This window comes from Cherax quadricarinatus, chromosome 29, assembly GCF_038502225.1.
Source record: "Cherax quadricarinatus isolate ZL_2023a chromosome 29, ASM3850222v1, whole genome shotgun sequence".
Lineage (NCBI taxonomy): Eukaryota > Metazoa > Arthropoda > Malacostraca > Decapoda > Parastacidae > Cherax > Cherax quadricarinatus.
Genome location: NC_091320.1, coordinates 107,768 through 127,073, shown reverse-complemented (window position 1 = coordinate 127,073; position 19,306 = coordinate 107,768). Strand labels below are relative to the sequence as shown.

General features: G+C 44.2%; 1 protein-coding gene across 9 annotated transcripts in view; it reads left to right on the top strand.

Annotated features, from left to right (window-relative positions):
- Positions 1-19,306, top strand: part of Orc5 (origin recognition complex subunit 5) — a 157,002-nt gene that overhangs the window by 38,389 nt on the left and 99,307 nt on the right. For 7 of the 9 annotated variants that reach the window (XM_070089567.1, XM_070089568.1, XM_070089569.1 and 4 more), the window contains 2 exons: positions 3,631-3,802; positions 14,042-14,160. In XM_070089567.1, coding sequence (XP_069945668.1) covers positions 3,631-3,802; positions 14,042-14,160 — 291 coding nt within the window. Of the gene's footprint in view, positions 1-3,630; positions 3,803-14,041; positions 14,161-19,306 lie in introns of those variants that run through there. The other 2 variants (XM_070089571.1, XM_070089570.1) reach the window with 2 other exon arrangements.

Sequence of the window (19,306 nt, the reverse complement as noted above, 5' to 3'; positions counted from 1 at the left end):
AAAGAAAGCTTCTAGTGCCATCCCTGTGGTAAAAAGGGTGAGAATTAGTATGGAATTGAAAAAAGAGATTAAGGAAATGTGTGCAAAGTGGCTTGAAGTGCAAACCTTTATGGATGAAAATCACCCTCACACAGCTATTGCAAGCCATGCTGGTGACTATTACAATGACAATGTTGTGAACCACTTTAGACAAATCATAAAGGAATGAGAGGTACAGAGCTCTATGGACAGATATGCTGTGTGACAGAGGTCCAGTGACTCTCAAGCTGGTCCTGGTGGCATTAAAAGAAGAAAGGAAATAACCCCAGAAAAGGACTTGATACCTCAAGTTCTAATGGAAGGGGATTCCCCTTCTAAACAATAACTTCCACACACTCCCCTCCTCCCATCCTCCCCTCCTCCCATCCCATCAATCATCACCAGATCTTCAATAAAGGTAAGTGTCATGTATTCTATTCTTAGTAGAGTATTAACTGTGCATGTCTTCTTCAGTTTGTGTGTATTAAAATTAATATTTCATGTGGTAAAAAATTTTTTTTTTCTTACTTTTGAGTGTCTTGCACGGATTAATTTGATTTCCATTATTTTTTATGGGGAAAATTATTTCACCTTACGATAATTTCGGCATACGATGAGGTCTCAGGAACGGATTAATATCGTAAGGCGGGGGTCCACTGTACTGTTGCATACTGTAAATTGAAATAAACAGAATAGAGGAAATCAGCTCTAATATACATTATTTAGGTATGAATATCGGTCAGAGAGCCCGTCATAAGTCCGAGGTGTCAGTAAATGAGTACGTCGCTAAGTGAGGAGAGGCTGTACGTACATCACTCCTAGACTGTAGCAGTTCTGCTTCTTTTGATGAGTGCATACAGGTACTACTTTCCAATATCAAAGTTTGTACAGATAACTTGTTTTTCCTAAAACTGGATATACGTACAGTGTAACATGTATTCCAGCAGCGTTATCACCTTTACTCACATCTTCAAGCTGAGTAAAGCAGCCAGCCAGCCAGCCAGCCAGCCAGCCAGCCAGCCAGCCAGCCAGCCAGCCAGCCAGCCAGCCAGCCAGCCAGCCAGCCAGCCAGCCAGCCAGCCAGCCAGCCAGCCAGCCAGCCAGCCAGCCAGCCAGCCAGCCAGCCAGCCAGCCAGCCAGCCAGCCAGCCAGCCAGCCAGCCAGCCAGCCAGCCAGCCAGCCAGCCAGCCAGCCAGCCAGCCAGCCAGCCAGCCAGCCAGCCAGCCAGCCAGCCAGCCAGCCAGCCAGCCAGCCAGCCAGCCAGCCAGCCAGCCAGCCAGCCAGCCAGCCAGCCAGCCAGCCAGCCAGCCAGCCAGCCAGCCAGCCAGCCAGCCAGCCAGCCAGCCAGCCAGCCAGCCAGCCAGCCAGCCAGCCAGCCAGCCAGCCAGCCAGCCAGCCAGCCAGCCAGCCAGCCAGCCAGCCAGCCAGCCAGCCAGCCAGCCAGCCAGCCAGCCAGCCAGCCAGCCAGCCAGCCAGCCAGCCAGCCAGCCAGCCAGCCAGCCAGCCAGCCAGCCAGCCAGCCAGCCAGCCAGCCAGCCAGCCAGCCAGCCAGCCAGCCAGCCAGCCAGCCAGCCAGCCAGCCAGCCAGCCAGCCAGCCAGCCAGCCAGCCAGCCAGCCAGCCAGCCAGCCAGCCAGCCAGCCAGCCAGCCAGCCAGCCAGCCAGCCAGCCAGCCAGCCAGCCAGCCAGCCAGCCAGCCAGCCAGCCAGCCAGCCAGCCAGCCAGCCAGCCAGCCAGCCAGCCAGCCAGCCAGCCAGCCAGCCAGCCAGCCAGCCAGCCAGCCAGCCAGCCAGCCAGCCAGCCAGCCAGCCAGCCAGCCAGCCAGCCAGCCAGCCAGCCAGCCAGCCAGCCAGCCAGCCAGCCAGCCAGCCAGCCAGCCAGCCAGCCAGCCAGCCAGCCAGCCAGCCAGCCAGCCAGCCAGCCAGCCAGCCAGCCAGCCAGCCAGCCAGCCAGCCAGCCAGCCAGCCAGCCAGCCAGCCAGCCAGCCAGCCAGCCAGCCAGCCAGCCAGCCAGCCAGCCAGCCAGCCAGCCAGCCAGCCAGCCAGCCAGCCAGCCAGCCAGCCAGCCAGCCAGCCAGCCAGCCAGCCAGCCAGCCAGCCAGCCAGCCAGCCAGCCAGCCAGCCAGCCAGCCAGCCAGCCAGCCAGCCAGCCAGCCAGCCAGCCAGCCAGCCAGCCAGCCAGCCAGCCAGCCAGCCAGCCAGCCAGCCAGCCAGCCAGCCAGCCAGCCAGCCAGCCAGCCAGCCAGCCAGCCAGCCAGCCAGCCAGCCAGCCAGCCAGCCAGCCAGCCAGCCAGCCAGCCAGCCAGCCAGCCAGCCAGCCAGCCAGCCAGCCAGCCAGCCCGCCCGCCCGCACGCCCGCCCGGTGTTTCCAGTGTGAGGCAGTTAGATATACGTAGATCTGTGGAAGGCCCTATGTAGTACAAGAGACTGATCAATTTAGGGAAGAGTAGTAGTGTAGATTCGATCCTGTATTTTGTTCTGCTGTCTAACAAGCCTAACCAAGAGTGTTAATACTACATGACATCAGTGAATCCCAGGTGGTTGCTGCGCTGTTTGCTCTAGCTGGTGCTCATTTGAACTGGTGCTCCCACAAGGTACTAAGTGGCCCCAGATTTTTTTAATACCTCACACACTGAGTGTTAGGACCCATTCTATGCTGACAAGGCATCTCAGGCCAATCGTGCCAAATTTGAAGGCAGGAAAAATAAAACGTATATATACGTTTGGGGCACTAGCGGTAAAAGCGTATATATACGTTTGGGGCACTAGCGGTAAAAACGTATATATACGTTTGGACCGTTTACGGGTTAAATATAATAATAATATAATATGTTTATTTCTACAAGTACATGTACAAGGTATACAGGCCTAGCTGACATCAGTGACATACTACTATATAGAAAGCCACTTGTTATGCAGAGCATATCAGGCAAATTAGGTCAGTTTTGTCCCAGGATGTGACCAACAACAGTCGACTAACACCTAGGTACCTATTTTACTGATGGGGAACATAGACAACCGGTGTAAAGAAACACGCCCAATATTTCTACCCTCGCCAGGAATTGAACCCGGGACCTCACCGCGTGAAATGAAAGCTTTAGCCACCAGGCCACGGGGCACCATTGGTGCCCCGTGCCTATCTGACTTGCTCCCATGCTAATTATTTGTTCTCACTCTCATTCACAACCTTCCAACTTATGCTTTCACTCTAACACAAGCAGTACTGTATATCGCACGATACATTTTTAATTTTGTAGCCACGTAAAAAGATGAACTTGGTAAGGGGGGGGGGCAAAGATTGGAGAGAGGAAGGACACACTGGGAATGTGAGCTGGAGTTATTGCTTGCTATTCTTGCTTGCAAGAATAACATTCAAAACCTATTGAGATTTACAAGAGCTCAGCAGAGTCCTTGATGGAAACAAGGTGACCCATATTCTTTAAACATTTTAAATAATATAATAAACATTTCTTACAAGCCATAAGAGTAACTGCAAATCATGGGATTTAGGTTATTGTACAATGTCTTAATGATTTACACTATATAATCCTTACTTGTTTAGTGCTTTTTGTACATACAATAATAGTAGTAGTAACCAGACACTTTCTTTCCAGGATGAGTGTCCTTTGCCAAATAGCATATTTTTATATGGCCATAGTGGGACTGGTAAAACCTTAGTTACAAGTGCTGTGCTGGAGAAGCTGGGCATCCTCACCAGTTATGTTAGCTGTGTTGAGTTCTACACTACCAGAGTCATGTACGAGACCATACTTAATCATCTTAGTGGTATGTTATTGTCTAGTTCCTACCCCTGAGCGCTCTGGCTTCTCCCTACTTCCACTTAACACTAGCTTTAGCTAATTTCTTTGTTTTATACCACTATTATACATGAAAGTCAGTCTACCCTCATACATTTTCATTTACTGTATTTCTAGCTATTCCTTCAGATTAAATTTTTGGTTTATCATGTATTAATATCTTGTCTTTTGCAAAAATTTTGTTTCTCTGAAATATAAGTTTTCTCTAATTATTATATTTTTCAAGACTGTATTGTACCTACCCAGGTATTGTTACACTGTATTGTACCTACCCAGGTATTGTTACACTGTATTGTACCTACCCAGGTATTGTTACACTGTATTGTACCTACCCAGGTATTGTTACACTGTATTGTACCTACCCAGGTATTGTTACACTCATCTCTACTTTAATAACAGGTATTTAAGGAATAAATTAAACATTTTTTTTATCAGTGTTATGTATCAGTTTGTCTTAATGTGAAAGCACAATGTATTTTCTCTTAATTTTGAGAATATTCCTTGTTAACCCTTTGACTGTCACAACCCCAAATACTGAGGTGTCTCCTGGTGTCGCAAAATATTTGAAAAAAAAAAAAATTCATGAAATGATAGAGAATCTTTTCCCGATGGTAATGAAACCAAAAGTACGAAATTTGATGGAAAACTTACGGAATTACGCTCTCGCGAAGTTAGCAACCTTGGCGATATTTACGAATAGGTGATTTCGCCAACTTTGAGCCCTGTTTTCGGCTAATTTCATTGTTCCAGTCAACCAAACTCATAGCTATTTCTTTAGAACTCCATTCATTCTATCGATTGAGTACAAGAAACTGCCCGTTTACTGATTTCAACTACCCAGTAAAGTTGTTAGAAATTGGCAATTTGGCCAATTTCAAGCAAATTAAGAAATATGCCAATTTCAAAATAGGGTCCAGAATGAACAATGCAGACATTCCTGGCTCTAAAATAACATTTTCTGTGTTCATCAGTCATGTCTCCAGGCCCCTGTGATATTACTCTTGCTTTCTATTTTGAATTTTTATTCAAACAAAAAATAGAAGATTTACTGTTATGTAATATTGTAATAATTGTATAAATAACATCAACCCATTCATCACTGCATATTAGAATGGCTAGTTGGACATTTATTGGAAAATGACATCATTTGTTTACTCTTGAACATCGGCAAAAATCAAACATTTCCCATACTTTGAGCTCCATTTCAAGGTCCTTTTCATAGTAAAACCCATCAAAATCACATATTTCTATAACATGTTTTCCATTCTATCAAATGTGACTACAAACTGTTTTAAAAAACAATCTTGAATCGTATGAAGAAAGTCTCTTGGCTTCAAATTTCCTGTCAAATTGCTCCAGTCAATTTGTCTGAAGTTAACATCTCCCATTAGTACAACATTTTCATATGTAGATGCCTTACAAATTTCATCCCATAGAATCCCATGCATATGCAGACGACTGTACTCTGACATTTACTTATCCGAGAGAAGAAATGCGAGCTGCTGTAAGCTACATCAATCACCAGCTAAGAGCTATATCAGCCTGGGGTAACCAATGGCAGGTAACATTTGCACCTGAGAAAACATAAATGATAATGGTCTCTAGACACCATGATGGTAATGCCGGAGCAGTAGTAAATATGAATGGGAGAGTGTTGGTACCTGGGGAAGAAGTTGATATCCTTGGGGTGAAACTTGACTCCAAACTGACTATGAAGAACCACATTGTAAATCTTGCAAACAAGGCAGCCATGAAGCTTACAGCACTTCGATGTATCTTGCATTTGCTCAACAGTAGGGGTTGCAAGATTCTGTATGAGGCACAAGCACTCTCACACCTTGAGTATGCTCCTCTTTCTTGGTTTGCCTGCCCCCATCTCATCTGTGACTGCATGACAGAGTAGAGAACAGAGCAAGATGCCTCATCTCTTGCTTGGACCCATCCTGGATAGATCTGTCATTTCAGCAGAACCTTCAACACAGAAGGGATGTGGGTGGCCTTACTGTTATGTATAAGGCCAACATTGTCAAAGTACCACACTTGGCTCCTCTTCGAGGACAGCAGAAGCAAGCTTCTGTACCACAGCAGGCAGAAAGCAGCAATTTCACTCTGGCTGTACCATTCTCCAGAACATCTCTTCATCTGAGATCACTTATCCCCAGGATGACTCGAGTCTGGAACACTTTCGTACAGCATAATGATATCAACGAGATAGTTGATCAAATGAAAATGCTGGCCCACAGATGGCTCCAACTTCATCCTGTTCCCTGCTTGTATGTCTCATAACAATTAAAAAGGGCTTTTAAATGAGCTGATATAGGTAACAGCTCTTAGCTTGTCAATAAAGTTAAGAATCCTTAACTCATCAATAGCTTGTCAATGAAGTTAGGAATCCTTAACCTAACCTTGTCAAACCCTGCATAAAGGGGGGGGGGGAGGTGAGAGAGTGAGAGAGCAATAATCTCACGGCAAATGCTAGTTTTCTGACTACCACTCATTACTTTATGACAGTCAATACAGCTTCAGGAAAGGTTACTTTGCTGGTGATCTGTTGTTAAACCTCTCTGCTAAGTGGCACCAGTCACTGGATGAATCCAAAGTCAGCTGTGTGATTGCACTGGACATTGCTTGTGCTTTTGACAATATGGCACCAGAGACTCTTGGCAAAACTGCAAGCACTGGGAATTGCAGTTATATACTGTCTCCTCAGTGATTACCTTCAAGATAGATCTCTAAGGAACAGTCAGAGCAAGATCTACTGGGGCAAGTGTTCCACAGGGAAGTGTGCTTGGGCCATTGTTATGGAATGTCTACTTCAGTGACTTTCATCTCATCTCAGAATCCCATGCATATGCAGATGACTGTACTCTGACATTTACTTATCCAAGAGAGGAAATGCCAGTTGCTCTAAGCTACGTCAATCACCAGTTAAGAGCTATATCACCTTGGGGAAAACGGTTGCAGGTAACACTTGCTCCTGAGAAAAAACAAATGATGATGGTCTCTAGGCATCATGATGGTAATGCTGGAGCATCAGTAAGTATGAATGGGAGAGTGTTGGTACCTTTGGATGAAATTGATGTTCTTGGGGTGAAATTCGACTCCAAACTGACCATGAAGAACCACGTAAATTTTGCAAAGAAAGCGGCCAGGAAACTTACAGCACTTCGACGAATCTTGCATCTGCTCAACAGCAGAGGTTACAAGATTCTGTATGACGCACAAGTACGCTCACAGCATAATGATATCAACAAAATAAAAGTCAGTTGATCAAATAAAATTGCTGGCCCATGGATGGTTCCAACTTCGTCCAATTCCCTACTTGTATGTCGCATAACAATAAAAAAAGGAAGGGGAGAGAGAGGAAGGCAGGCAGGCAGGCAGGCAGGCAGGCAGGCAGGCAGGCCAGGCAGCTGAACATGTATTACACATGTTACAGGATCATTTCTCTTTACTTTGGGCATAGGCTATAGCAAATTCTGGCAGGATGACACTACCAGTGGTATCAAAATTGAAAGGATGTGGCACAAATGTTGCACATGGGTATGGGTTATTATTGAGGTTTTTGATATTTCCTCAACCACTTGTGGCCAGATCTACCTCACAGCCACTGAACTCTGGGTCACCATCACTTTCCTCTTAACCCTTAAACTGTCCACACGTAGATATACGTTCACGTGTGGCAGGCTCTGATTGTAGATCAGTGTTTTATTTTTCATTCCTTCAATTTGGTGCGATAGGCCTGAGTTGCCTAGACATGAAAGAATGGGTCTATGCACTCAGTGTGCGTACTATGAAAAAAAATCTGGGAGCACTTAGTACCTTATGGGAGCAGCAGTTCAACTGAGCACCAGCTAGAGCAAGTAGTGTGGCAAACACTAAGGATTCACTGGTGTCATGTCATATTAACACTCACATTTTAAGAGGAAAGTAAAAATGGGATAGATAAATGGATGAGTGGGTGTGAGTTGGACCTGACTAGCTTGTGCTACTAGGTCAGATGTCATGCTCCTTCTGTCAGTGGATGTGACCTGACTAGGTGGGTCATTGGTCTAAGCCGGGGGGTGACATGAACCTGCTTTGCATGGGCCAGTAGGCCTGCTGCAGTGTTCCTTCTTTCTTATGTTCTTATGTATTCGGCTGGCTGTCTCTGGCTGTCTCTGTCTATATCTCTGTCTATATCACTGTCTATTTGTATCTCTGTCTCTCACATGTACTCATAAATACAGTTATTATACATAATGTAAATTACCTAGGATAACCCAAAAATTCCAGGCCAAGTGCTATACAGTGTTTGTAGATGTAAGATATTAATAAACATAACACAAATAATAGCAGTATCACTCAGCAATCAGGGAGTGGCCTATACACCACAAACCAACAGGTTTACTAGCCTCTCCCTGAGACACAGACAAGCAGATGGAAAGACAGACACAGACAGACAGAGACAGATAAGCAGAACTAGACAGACAGATAGATGTACAGATAGACAGACAGATAGATGTACAGATAGACAGACAGATAGATGCACAGATAGACTGACAGACAGACATAAAGAGACATGTTTGTGTGCAAGAGTAAAAACATATAAAGGCAAGGTTCCCCCCTCCAGCATCGCACATTCATCAAATGTCGCTGTTATCTGACGCTGTCATAACACAAGTATTCAAGGAGCTCATATTACACTCCAGGTACACACAGGAGACAGAAAAACAGATAAGCTGAAATGGACAGACAGATGAGCAGAAGTATGTGGAGAGACAGATAGATAGACAGATAGGCAGATGCAGATAGATGTACAGATAGACGTACAGATAGACAGATGTACAGATAGATAGATGTACAGATAGACAAGCAGACAGATAGTCAGGCAAACAGATAGACTGACAGACAGACATACAAAGACATGTTTGTGTGCAAGAGTAAAAACATATAAAGGCAAGGTGACCCCCTCCAACAGGGCACATTCTGACCCATGTCATAACACCATGCTTCAAGGAGGTTCATACTCCAGCTTGTCTAAAACATTGCTGGGACCTATAAATACTTTGTATATATTTCTAGACAATAGTAAATGACCAGGGCAGGTGAAAATGTTCGCCTGTCAGTGTGATTGTTACAATTTGAGTACTATTTCAGTACATAATATTAGTGTCAGACCAAAGATTGGCTATGAAATCACAAGAACTATTATAAATTGTAAATATCAGAACATAAAAATTATATAAATTAAAATAAAAACAAGAAAAAAAGGCAAATCGGCAACCCTTCTGCAAGCGGCAGGACTGGATGCTGCCGTCAGGTGAGCATCCAGAGCCAACTTCATGGTCTTATATCTCGGTAAGTACTGGTCCTAAAATTTTTTTTTGGTCTTATACACACAGAAACAATGGGCTAGTAACCCCTTCTCCTGTATACAATTACTAAAAAAGAGAAGAAGAAAAACTTTATAAAACTGGGTTGCTTAAATGTGCGTGGATGTAGTGCGGATGACAAGAAACAGATGATTGCTGATGTTATGAATGAAAAGAAGTTGGATGTCCTGGCCCTAAGCGAAACAAAGCTGAAGGGGGTAGGAGAGTTTCAGTGGGGGGAAATAAATGGGATTAAATCTGGAGTATCTGAGAGAGTTAGAGCAAAGGAAGGGGTAGCAGTAATGTTAAATGATCAGTTATGGAAGGAGAAAAGAGAATATGAATGTGTAAATTCAAGAATTATGTGGATTAAAGTAAAGGTTGGATGCGAGAAGTGGGTCATAATAAGCGTGTATGCACCTGGAGAAGAGAGGAATGCAGAGGAGAGAGAGAGATTTTGGGAGATGTTAAGTGAATGTATAGGAGGCTTTGAACCAAGTGAGAGAGTAATTGTGGTAGGGGACCTGAATGCTAAAGTAGGAGAAACTTTTAGAGAGGGTGTGGTAGGTAAGTTTGGGGTGCCAGGTGTAAATGATAATGGGAGCCCTTTGATTGAACTTTGTATAGAAAGGGGTTTAGTTATAGGTAATACATATTTTAAGAAAAAGAGGATAAATAAGTATACACGATATGATGTAGGGCGAAATGACAGTAGTTTGTTGGATTATGTATTGGTAGATAAAAGACTGTTGAGTAGACTTCAGGATGTACATGTTTATAGAGGGGCCACAGATATATCAGATCACTTTCTAGTTGTAGCTACACTGAGAGTAAAAGGTAGATGGGATACAAGGAGAATAGAAGCATCAGGGAAGAGAGAGGTGAAGGTTTATAAACTAAAAGAGGAGGCAGTTAGGGTAAGATATAAACAGCTATTGGAGGATAGATGGGCTAATGAGAGCATAGGCAATGGGGTCGAAGAGGTATGGGGTAGGTTTAAAAATGTAGTGTTAGAGTCTTCAGCAGAAGTTTGTGGTTACAGGAAAGTGGGTGCAGGAGGGAAGAGGAGCGATTGGTGGAATGATGATGTAAAGAGAGTAGTAAGGGAGAAAAAGTTAGCATATGAGAAGTTTTTACAAAGTAGAAGTGATGCAAGGAGGGAAGAGTATATGGAGAAAAAGAGAGAGGTTAAGAGAGTGGTGAAGCAATGTAAAAAGAGAGCAAATGAGAGAGTGGGTGAGATGTTATCAACAAATTTTGTTGAAAATAAGAAAAAGTTTTGGAGTGAGATTAACAAGTTAAGAAAGCCTAGAGAACAAATGGATTTGTCAGTTAAAAATAGGAGAGGAGAGTTATTAAATGGAGAGTTAGAGGTATTGGGAAGATGGAAGGAATATTTTGAGGAATTGTTAAATGTTGATGAAGATAGGGAAGCTGTGATTTCGTGTATAGGGCAAGGAGGAATAACATCTTGTAGGAGTGAGGAAGAGCCAGTTGTGAGTGTGGGGGAAGTTCGTGAGGCAGTAGGTAAAATGAAAGGGGGTAAGGCAGCCGGGATTGATGGGATAAAGATAGAAATGTTAAAAGCAGGTGGGGATATAGTTTTGGAGTGGTTGGTGCAATTGTTTAATAAATGTATGGAAGAGGGTAAGGTACCTAGGGATTGGCAGAGAGCATGCATAGTTCCTTTGTATAAAGGCAAAGGGGATAAAAGAGAGTGCAAAAATTATAGGGGGATAAGTCTGTTGAGTGTACCTGGTAAAGTGTATGGTAGAGTTATAATTGAAAGAATTAAGAGTAAGACGGAGAATAGGATAGCAGATGAACAAGGAGGCTTTAGGAAAGGTAGGGGGTGTGTGGACCAGGTGTTTACAGTGAAACATATAAGTGAACAGTATTTAGATAAGGCTAAAGAGGTCTTTGTGGCATTTATGGATTTGGAAAAGGCGTATGACAGGGTGGATAGGGGGGCAATGTGGCAGATGTTGCAAGTGTATGGTGTAGGAGGTAGGTTACTGAAAGCAGTGAAGAGTTTTTACGAGGATAGTGAGGCTCAAGTTAGAGTATGTAGGAAAGAGGGAAATTTTTTCCCAGTAAAAGTAGGCCTTAGACAAGGATGTGTGATGTCACCGTGGTTGTTTAATATATTTATAGATGGGGTTGTAAGAGAAGTAAATGCGAGGGTCTTGGCAAGAGGCGTGGAGTTAAAAGATAAAGAATCACACACAAAGTGGGAGTTGTCACAGCTGCTCTTTGCTGATGACACTGTGCTCTTGGGAGATTCTGAAGAGAAGTTGCAGAGATTGGTGGATGAATTTGGTAGGGTGTGCAAAAGAAGAAAATTAAAGGTGAATACAGGAAAGAGTAAGGTTATGAGGATAACAAAAAGATTAGGTGATGAAAGATTGAATATCAGATTGGAGGGAGAGAGTATGGAGGAGGTGAACGTATTCAGATATTTGGGAGTGGACGTGTCAGCGGATGGGTCTATGAAAGATGAGGTGAATCATAGAATTGATGAGGGAAAAAGAGTGAGTGGTGCACTTAGGAGTCTGTGGAGACAAAGAACTTTGTCCTTGGAGGCAAAGAGGGGAATGTATGAGAGTATAGTTTTACCAACGCTCTTATATGGGTGTGAAGCGTGGGTGATGAATGTTGCAGCGAGGAGAAGGCTGGAGGCAGTGGAGATGTCATGTCTGAGGGCAATGTGTGGTGTGAATATAATGCAGAGAATTCGTAGTTTGGAAGTTAGGAGGAGGTGCGGGATTACCAAAACTGTTGTCCAGAGGGCTGAGGAAGGGTTGTTGAGGTGGTTCGGACATGTAGAGAGAATGGAGCGAAACAGAATGACTTCAAGAGTGTATCAGTCTGTAGTGGAAGGAAGGCGGGGTAGGGGTCGGCCAAGGAAGGGTTGGAGGGAGGGGGTAAAGGAGGTTTTGTGTGCGAGGGGCTTGGACTTCCAGCAGGCATGCTTGAGCGTGTTTGATAGGAGTGAATGGAGACAAATGGTTTTTAATACTTGACGTGCTGTTGGAGTGTGAGCAAAGTAACATTTATGAAGGGATTCAGGGAAACCGGCAGGCCGGACTTGAGTCCTGGAGATGGGAAGTACAGTGCCTGCACTCTGAAGGAGGGGTGTTAATGTTGCAGTTTAAAAACTGTAGTGTAAAGCACCCTTCTGGCAAGACAGTGATGGAGTGAATGATGGTGAAAGTTTTTCTTTTTCGGGCCACCCTGCCTTGGTGGGAATCGGCCGGTGTGATAAAAAAAAAAAAAAAAAAAAAAAACACACAGAAAATACCCCTCTTTAATTTAAAAAAAAAAACAATTTTTTTTTTTATTTTTCAAAATATTCGGAGAGCCATGCAGGTGAACGTAGATCTATGTTTGAACAGTTTAAGGGTTAAAAGGGGTGTAATATGACGTGGCATCAGAGAATCCCTGGTGTTTGCCATGCTGTTTGCTCTGGGTGGTGCTCAGTTGAACTGGTGCTCCCACAAGGTAGTAAGTGGTCTGAGATTTTTTTAATACAGCGCACACTGAGTGTTAAGACTTAGGCTATTCTAACCATACCCCCGGCCGGGATTGAACCCGCGGTCATAGAGTCTCGAAACTCCAGCCCGTCGCGTTAGGCTATTCTGCCTAGGCCTATCAGACCTCTAGTGCCAAATTTGAAGGCAGGTAAAATAAAACTTTGATTTACATTTGGAGTGCTAGCAGTAAGAATGTAGATCTATGTTTGGATAGTTAAATGTTAACCCTTTGACTGTTTTGGTCACATATATATATGTCTTGCGTGCCACTGTTTTGGACGTATTTATATGCGTAAATTCTAGCGGCTTCAAATCAAGTGGGAGAAAGCTGGTAGGCCTACATGTGAGAGAATGGGTCTGTGTGGTCAGTGTGCACCACATAAAAAAATTCTGCAGCACGCAGTGCATAATGAGAAAAAAACTGACCGTTTTTTTTGGATTAAAACACCGAATTTGAGGTGTATTTTCATATAGTATTTATCATTGTATTCTTGTTTTCATGGTCTCGTGTGATAAAATGGAAAGCATATTATAGAAATAGAGATGATTTTGATTAGTTTCATGATAAAAATGACCATGAAATTGAGCTCCAAGTAACGGAAATGTTCGATTTTTACCAATGTTCAAGAGTAAGCAAATCACACCACACGTCCAATACACGTCAACTGGGGAGTCTAATATCCTTTCACTAGTGCACTGGTATTATTTATACAATTTTTACAATAATGCAGTAGTCTACATAACAGTAAATTTTGTATTTTTTGTATGAATAAAAAATAAAAATAGAAAGCAATAGTAATATAAGAGGGGCCTAGAGATGTGACTAATGAACAGAGGATGTTATTTTAGTGCCAAAAATGTCTACATTGTTTATTCTGGACCCTATTTTGAAATTGGCATCTTTTTTAATTTGCGTGAAACTGGCCAAATTGCCAATTTCTGACCACTTTATTGGGTAGTTGAAATTGGTAAATGGGCAGTTTCTTGTACTCAACTGATAGAAAAATGGAGTTCTAAAGAAATAGCTATGAGTTTGGTCAAATGAAACAACAGAATTGGCCAAAAACAAGGCTCAAATTCGGCGAAATCGCTGATGCGTATATGTCGCTGAGACCGCTAACTTCGCAGGAGCGTAATTCCGTGAGTTTTTGACCAAATTTCGTACTTTTCGTGTCATTACCATCAGGAAAAGATTCTCTATCATTTCATAAGAAAAAATGATTTGTTTTTAACAAAAATTTTGCGACATAGAATAACAGTTTCAGAAACAGGTTTGCGACAGTCAGAGGGTTAATTAAGGACAGTAATATATGTTTGCAGGCACTGTTCCATCAAGTATTAACAATTACTCATCGTATGCATCCTGTGACAACATCGGAGAATTTATCAAGCATTTGAGGAACATTGCTTACAGCAAAGGGAAGCCACGGATGAGTATTGTAAGTAAGAAGAGACTTCAAGATATGCTCAGCATTTCAAGCATTGTGTGTGTGAGGGGGAGGACATGTGTGTGAGGGGGAGGACACGTGTGTGAGGGGGAGGACACGTAAAAGAAGAAACTTTCATTTATCATTTAGTCCATAACAGTCTTGCCAGAGGTGTGCCTACACTATGGTTAAACACTGCAAATATCAACCCCCTCCTTCACAGCCCAGGACTGCTCTTCCCACCACTGCCCCTCCTTCACAGCCCAGGCACTGCTCTTCCTGCCACCACCCCTCCTTCACAGCCCAGGACTGCTCTTCCCACCACCGCCCCTCCTTCACAGCCCAGGCACTGCTCTTCCTGCCACCACCCCTCCTTCACAGCCCAGGCACTGCTCTTCCCGCCACCACCCCTCCTTCACAGCCCAGGCACTGCTCTTCCCACCACCGCCCCTCCTTCACAGCCCAGGCACTGCTCTTCCCGCCACCACCCCTCCTTCACAGCCCAGGCACTGCTCTTCCTACCACCACCCCTCCTTCACAGCCCAGGCACTGCTCTTCCCACCACCACCCTTCCTTCACAGCCCAGGCACTGCTCTTCTCACCACCACCCCTCCCTCACAGCCCAGGCACTGCTCTTCCCACCACCACCCCTCCTTCACAGCCCAGGCACTGCTCTTCCCACCACCACCCCTCCTTCACAGCCCAGGCACTGCTCTTCTCACCACCACCCCTCCCTCACAGCCCAGGCACTGCTCTTCCCACCACCACCCCTCCTTCACAGCCCAAGCACTGCTCTTCCCACCACCACCCCTCCTTCACAGCCCAGGCACTGCTCTTCCCACCACCACCCCTCCTTCACAGCCCAGGCACTGCTCTTCCCGCCACCACCCCTCCCTCACAGCCCAGGCACTGGACTTTCCACCTGTAGGACTCAAATTTGGCTAACCAGTTTCCCTGAATCCCTTCGTAAATGTTAATAAAATAATATACATACATGTATACTGGAAACTACTCACAATGACCACATTCCAGTGGAGGCAAAGTTACTCTTCTTATAACACATTTGCTCCATTATATGGTTTATCAAGTGATTCAAGGAACTAGTCTTGGAGGTGGGAAGTACAGTGCCTGCACTCTGAAGGAAGTGTGGGGGTGGTGGTAAGTAGTGCCTGCACTCTGAAAGACGGGTGGTGGTAGAAAGTACAGTGCCTGCACTCTGGAGGGGTGGAGGTGGGAAGTACAGTGCCTGCACTCTTAAGGAGGGGTGGAGGTGGGAAACACAGTGCCTGCACTCTCAAGGAGGGGTGGAGGTGGGAAGTACAGTGCCAGCACTGTTAAGGAGGGGTGGTGGCGGGAAGTACAGTGCCTGCACTGCAGGAGGGGTGGTGGCGGGAAGAGCAGTGCCTGCACTCTGAAGGAGGGGTAGAGGTGGGAAGTACAGTGCCTGCACTCTGAAGGAGGGGTAGAGGTGGGAAGTACAGTGCCTGCACTCTGAAGGAGGGGTAGAGGTGGGAAGTACAGTGCCTGCACTCTGAAGGAGGGGTAGAGGTGGGAAGTACAGTGCCTGCACTCTGAAGGAGGGGTAGAGGTGGGAAGTAAAGTGCCTGCACTCTGAAGAAGGGGTGGAGGTGGTAAGTACAGTGCTTCCATTCTGAAGGAGGGGCGGTGGTAGGAAGTACAGTGCCTGCACTCTGGAGGGGTGGAGGTGGGAAGTACAGTGCCTGCACTCTGAAGGGGTGGTGGTTGGAAGTACAGTACCTGCACTGAAGGAGGGGTGGAGGTGGGAAGTACAGTGCCTGCACTCTGGAGGGGTTGAGGTGGGACGTACAGTGCCTGCACTCTGAAGGTGGAGTGGAGGTGGAAAGTACAATGCATGCACTCTGAAGGAGGGGTAGAGGTGGGAAGTACAGTGCCTGCACTGAGTTGAGATTAGTTGCTAGTGCAGGTAACATTGATGTATTTGCCTTAACTGAGACGTGGTTTAATTCAAAAAGTCGGGACATGCCTGCGGAATGTCATATTCAGGGTTTTAAATTGTTCCAAGTAGATAGAAGTATCGGGAAGGGGGGTGGGGTGGCATTGTATGTCCGAGATCGCTTGAACTGTTGCATAAAAATGGGTATTAAGTCTGAAGTAACACATACAGAGTCTGTTCGGATAGAATTTTCAGAGGGGCATGAAAAACTGATTTTAGGAGTGATATACCATCCCCCAAACTTAGATAGGGACCAAGGGAGACTACTATGGGAGGAAATTGTTAAGGCCACAAGGCACGATGATGTAGTAATTCTAGGAGACTTTAACTTTAGTCATATTGATTGGAATTTCTTGACTGGGAATTTAGAATCATACGACTTCTTAGAAGTAGTTCAGGATTGTTTTTTGAAGCAGTTTGTGACAGAACCTACAAGGGGAAATAACCTGCTTGACTTAGTTATGGCAAACAATGAATCCCTTGTTAATAATTTAGAAATTTCAGAGGAACTGGGTGCTAGCGACCACAAATCAATTACGTACATTTAGCATTGAATGGAAGTACGATAGTAGCGATAACTCAGTAACAGTCCCAGATTTTCTCTTAGCAGATTACGATGGGCTTAGAGAACACTTATCATCTGTTGACTGGGGTAACGAAGTGAGATATCAATATGACAGTTTTCTGAACACTATACATGCTGCTCAAAGAACGTTTATCCCATATAAAGAAATTAGATCAAATAGAAATGACCCAAAATGGATGAATAATAAGCTCAAATATCTACTAGGGCATAAGAAAGGAATTTATAGGTGTATCAAAAGAGGTGAGGGTCATCTTATGAATCAGTATATTGACATTAAGAGGGACATTAAAAATGGGGATAAGAAAAGCTAAAAGGGACTATGAAATTAAAGTTGCTAGGGATTCTAAAACTAACCCAAAAAGTTTTTTCCAGGTCTATAGAACAAAAGTTAGAGATAAGATAGGTCCCCTTAAAAATAACTATGGGCACCTTACTGACAAAGAGAATGAAATGTGCTCGATTTTTAATAATTATTTTCTCTCAGTTTTTACACAGGAAGACACTAACAATATTCCAGTAATTAATTTTTATAGTGGGCTAGAAGAAGATAAATTATGTAACATCACAGTCACTAGTGAAATGGTTGTGAAGCAGATAGACAGACTGAAGCAAAATAAGTCGCCGGGTCCTGATGAGGTTTTTTCAAGGGTTCTTAAGGAATGCAAAATGGAACTCTGTGAACCATTAACTAATATTTTTAATTTATCTCTTCAAACAGGTGTAGTGTCTGATATGTGGAAGATGGCTAATGTAATTCCTATTTTTAAAACAGGGGACAAGTCGTTACCGTCAAATTACCACCCAATAAGCCTGACCTCAATTGTAGGCAGATTACTAGAGTCAATTATAGCTGAGATTATAAGAAGCCATCTCGATAAGCATAGCTTGATTAATGATACTCAGCATGGATTCACAAGAGGCCGGTCTTGTCTAACTAATTTATTAACTTTCTTCAGTAAAGCTTTTGAGGCTGTTGACCACGATAAAGAATTTGATATTATTTACTTAGATTTTAGTAAGGCTTTTGATAAGAGTTCCGCACCATAGACTGTTAAAGAAAGTGGCAGCTCATGGCATTGGGGGAAAAGTGCTCTCGTGGATCAAGTCATGGCTCACTGACAGGAAGCAGAGAGTGTCCATAAATGGGGTTAAATCCGAGTGGGGATCTGTAACAAGTGGCGTTCCACAGGGATCAGTCTTGGGCCCGTTGTTGTTTATAATATATATCAATGATCTTGATGAGGGAATTACTAGTGATATGAGCAAATTCACCGATGACACAAAGATAGGTAGGATAATTGATTCAAACGTAGATGTTATGGAACTTCAGGAGGATTTAAACAAACTCTGTTCTTGGTCAGACAAGTGGCAGATGCAGTTCAATGTAGATAAATGCAAGGTTCTGAAGCTTGGGAGTGCCCATAACCCTAGTACTTATAAGTTAAATGATGTAGAACTTAGCCATACAGATTGCAAAAAGGACTTGGGGGTTATGGTGAGCAGCAACTTTAACCCAAGACAGCAATGCCTAAGCGTACGTAATAAGGCAAATAGATTACTGGGATTTATATCAAGAAGTGTAAGCAACAGAAGTCCAGAGGTCATACTGCAGCTTTATACATCATTAGTAAGGCCTCACCTAGATTATGCAGCTCAGTTCTGGTCTCCATATTACAGAATGGACATAAATTCGTTAGAAAACATTCAGCGTAGGATGACTAAATTAATACATAGCATTAGAAATCTTCCTTATGAAGAAAGATTGAAGACTCTTAAGTTACATTCACTTGTTAGACGAAGAATGAGGGAAGACCTGATCGAAGTGTATAAGTGGAAGATAGGTATTAATAAAGGGGATATTAATAAGGTCTTGAGGATGTTTCTCTAAGAGAGAACCCGCAGTAATGGATTTAAATTAGATAAGTTTAGATTTAGAAAGGACATAGGAAAGTATTGGTTTGGAAATAGGGTAGTTGATGAGTGGAACAGTCTACCTAGTTGGGTTGTTGAGGCTGGGACTTTGGGTAGTTTCAAATTTAGGTTGGATAAGTACATGAGTGGGAGGGGTTGGATTTGAGTGGGACTTTCACATCAGAGCTTATTTCTTGGGTGGCATTGAAAATTGGGTTGGGCAAATGTTTTATTTGTGGGATGAATTGTAAAGGACCTGCCTAGTATGGGCCAACAGGCCTCCCGCAGTGTTCCTCCTTTCTTATGTTCTTATGCACTCTGAAGGAGGGGTAGAGGTGGGAAGTACAGTGCCTGCACTCTGAAGAAATGGTGGAGGTGGTGGTAAGTACAGTGCCTGCACTCTGAAGGAGGGGTGGAGGTGGGAGGTACAGTTCCTGCACTCTGAAGGAGGGGTGGAGGTGGGAAGTACAGTGCCTGCATTCTGAAGGAGTGGAGGTGGGAAGTACAGTGCCTGCACTCTGAAGGAGGGGTGGAGGTCACTGAGACATACAGTGCCTGCACTCTGAAGGAAGGGTGGAGGTGGGAAGTACAATGCCTGCACTCTGAAGGTGGTGTGGGGGTGTAAAGTACAGTACCTGCACTCTGTAGGAGCTGTGGAAGTGGGAAGTACAGTGCCTGCACTCTGA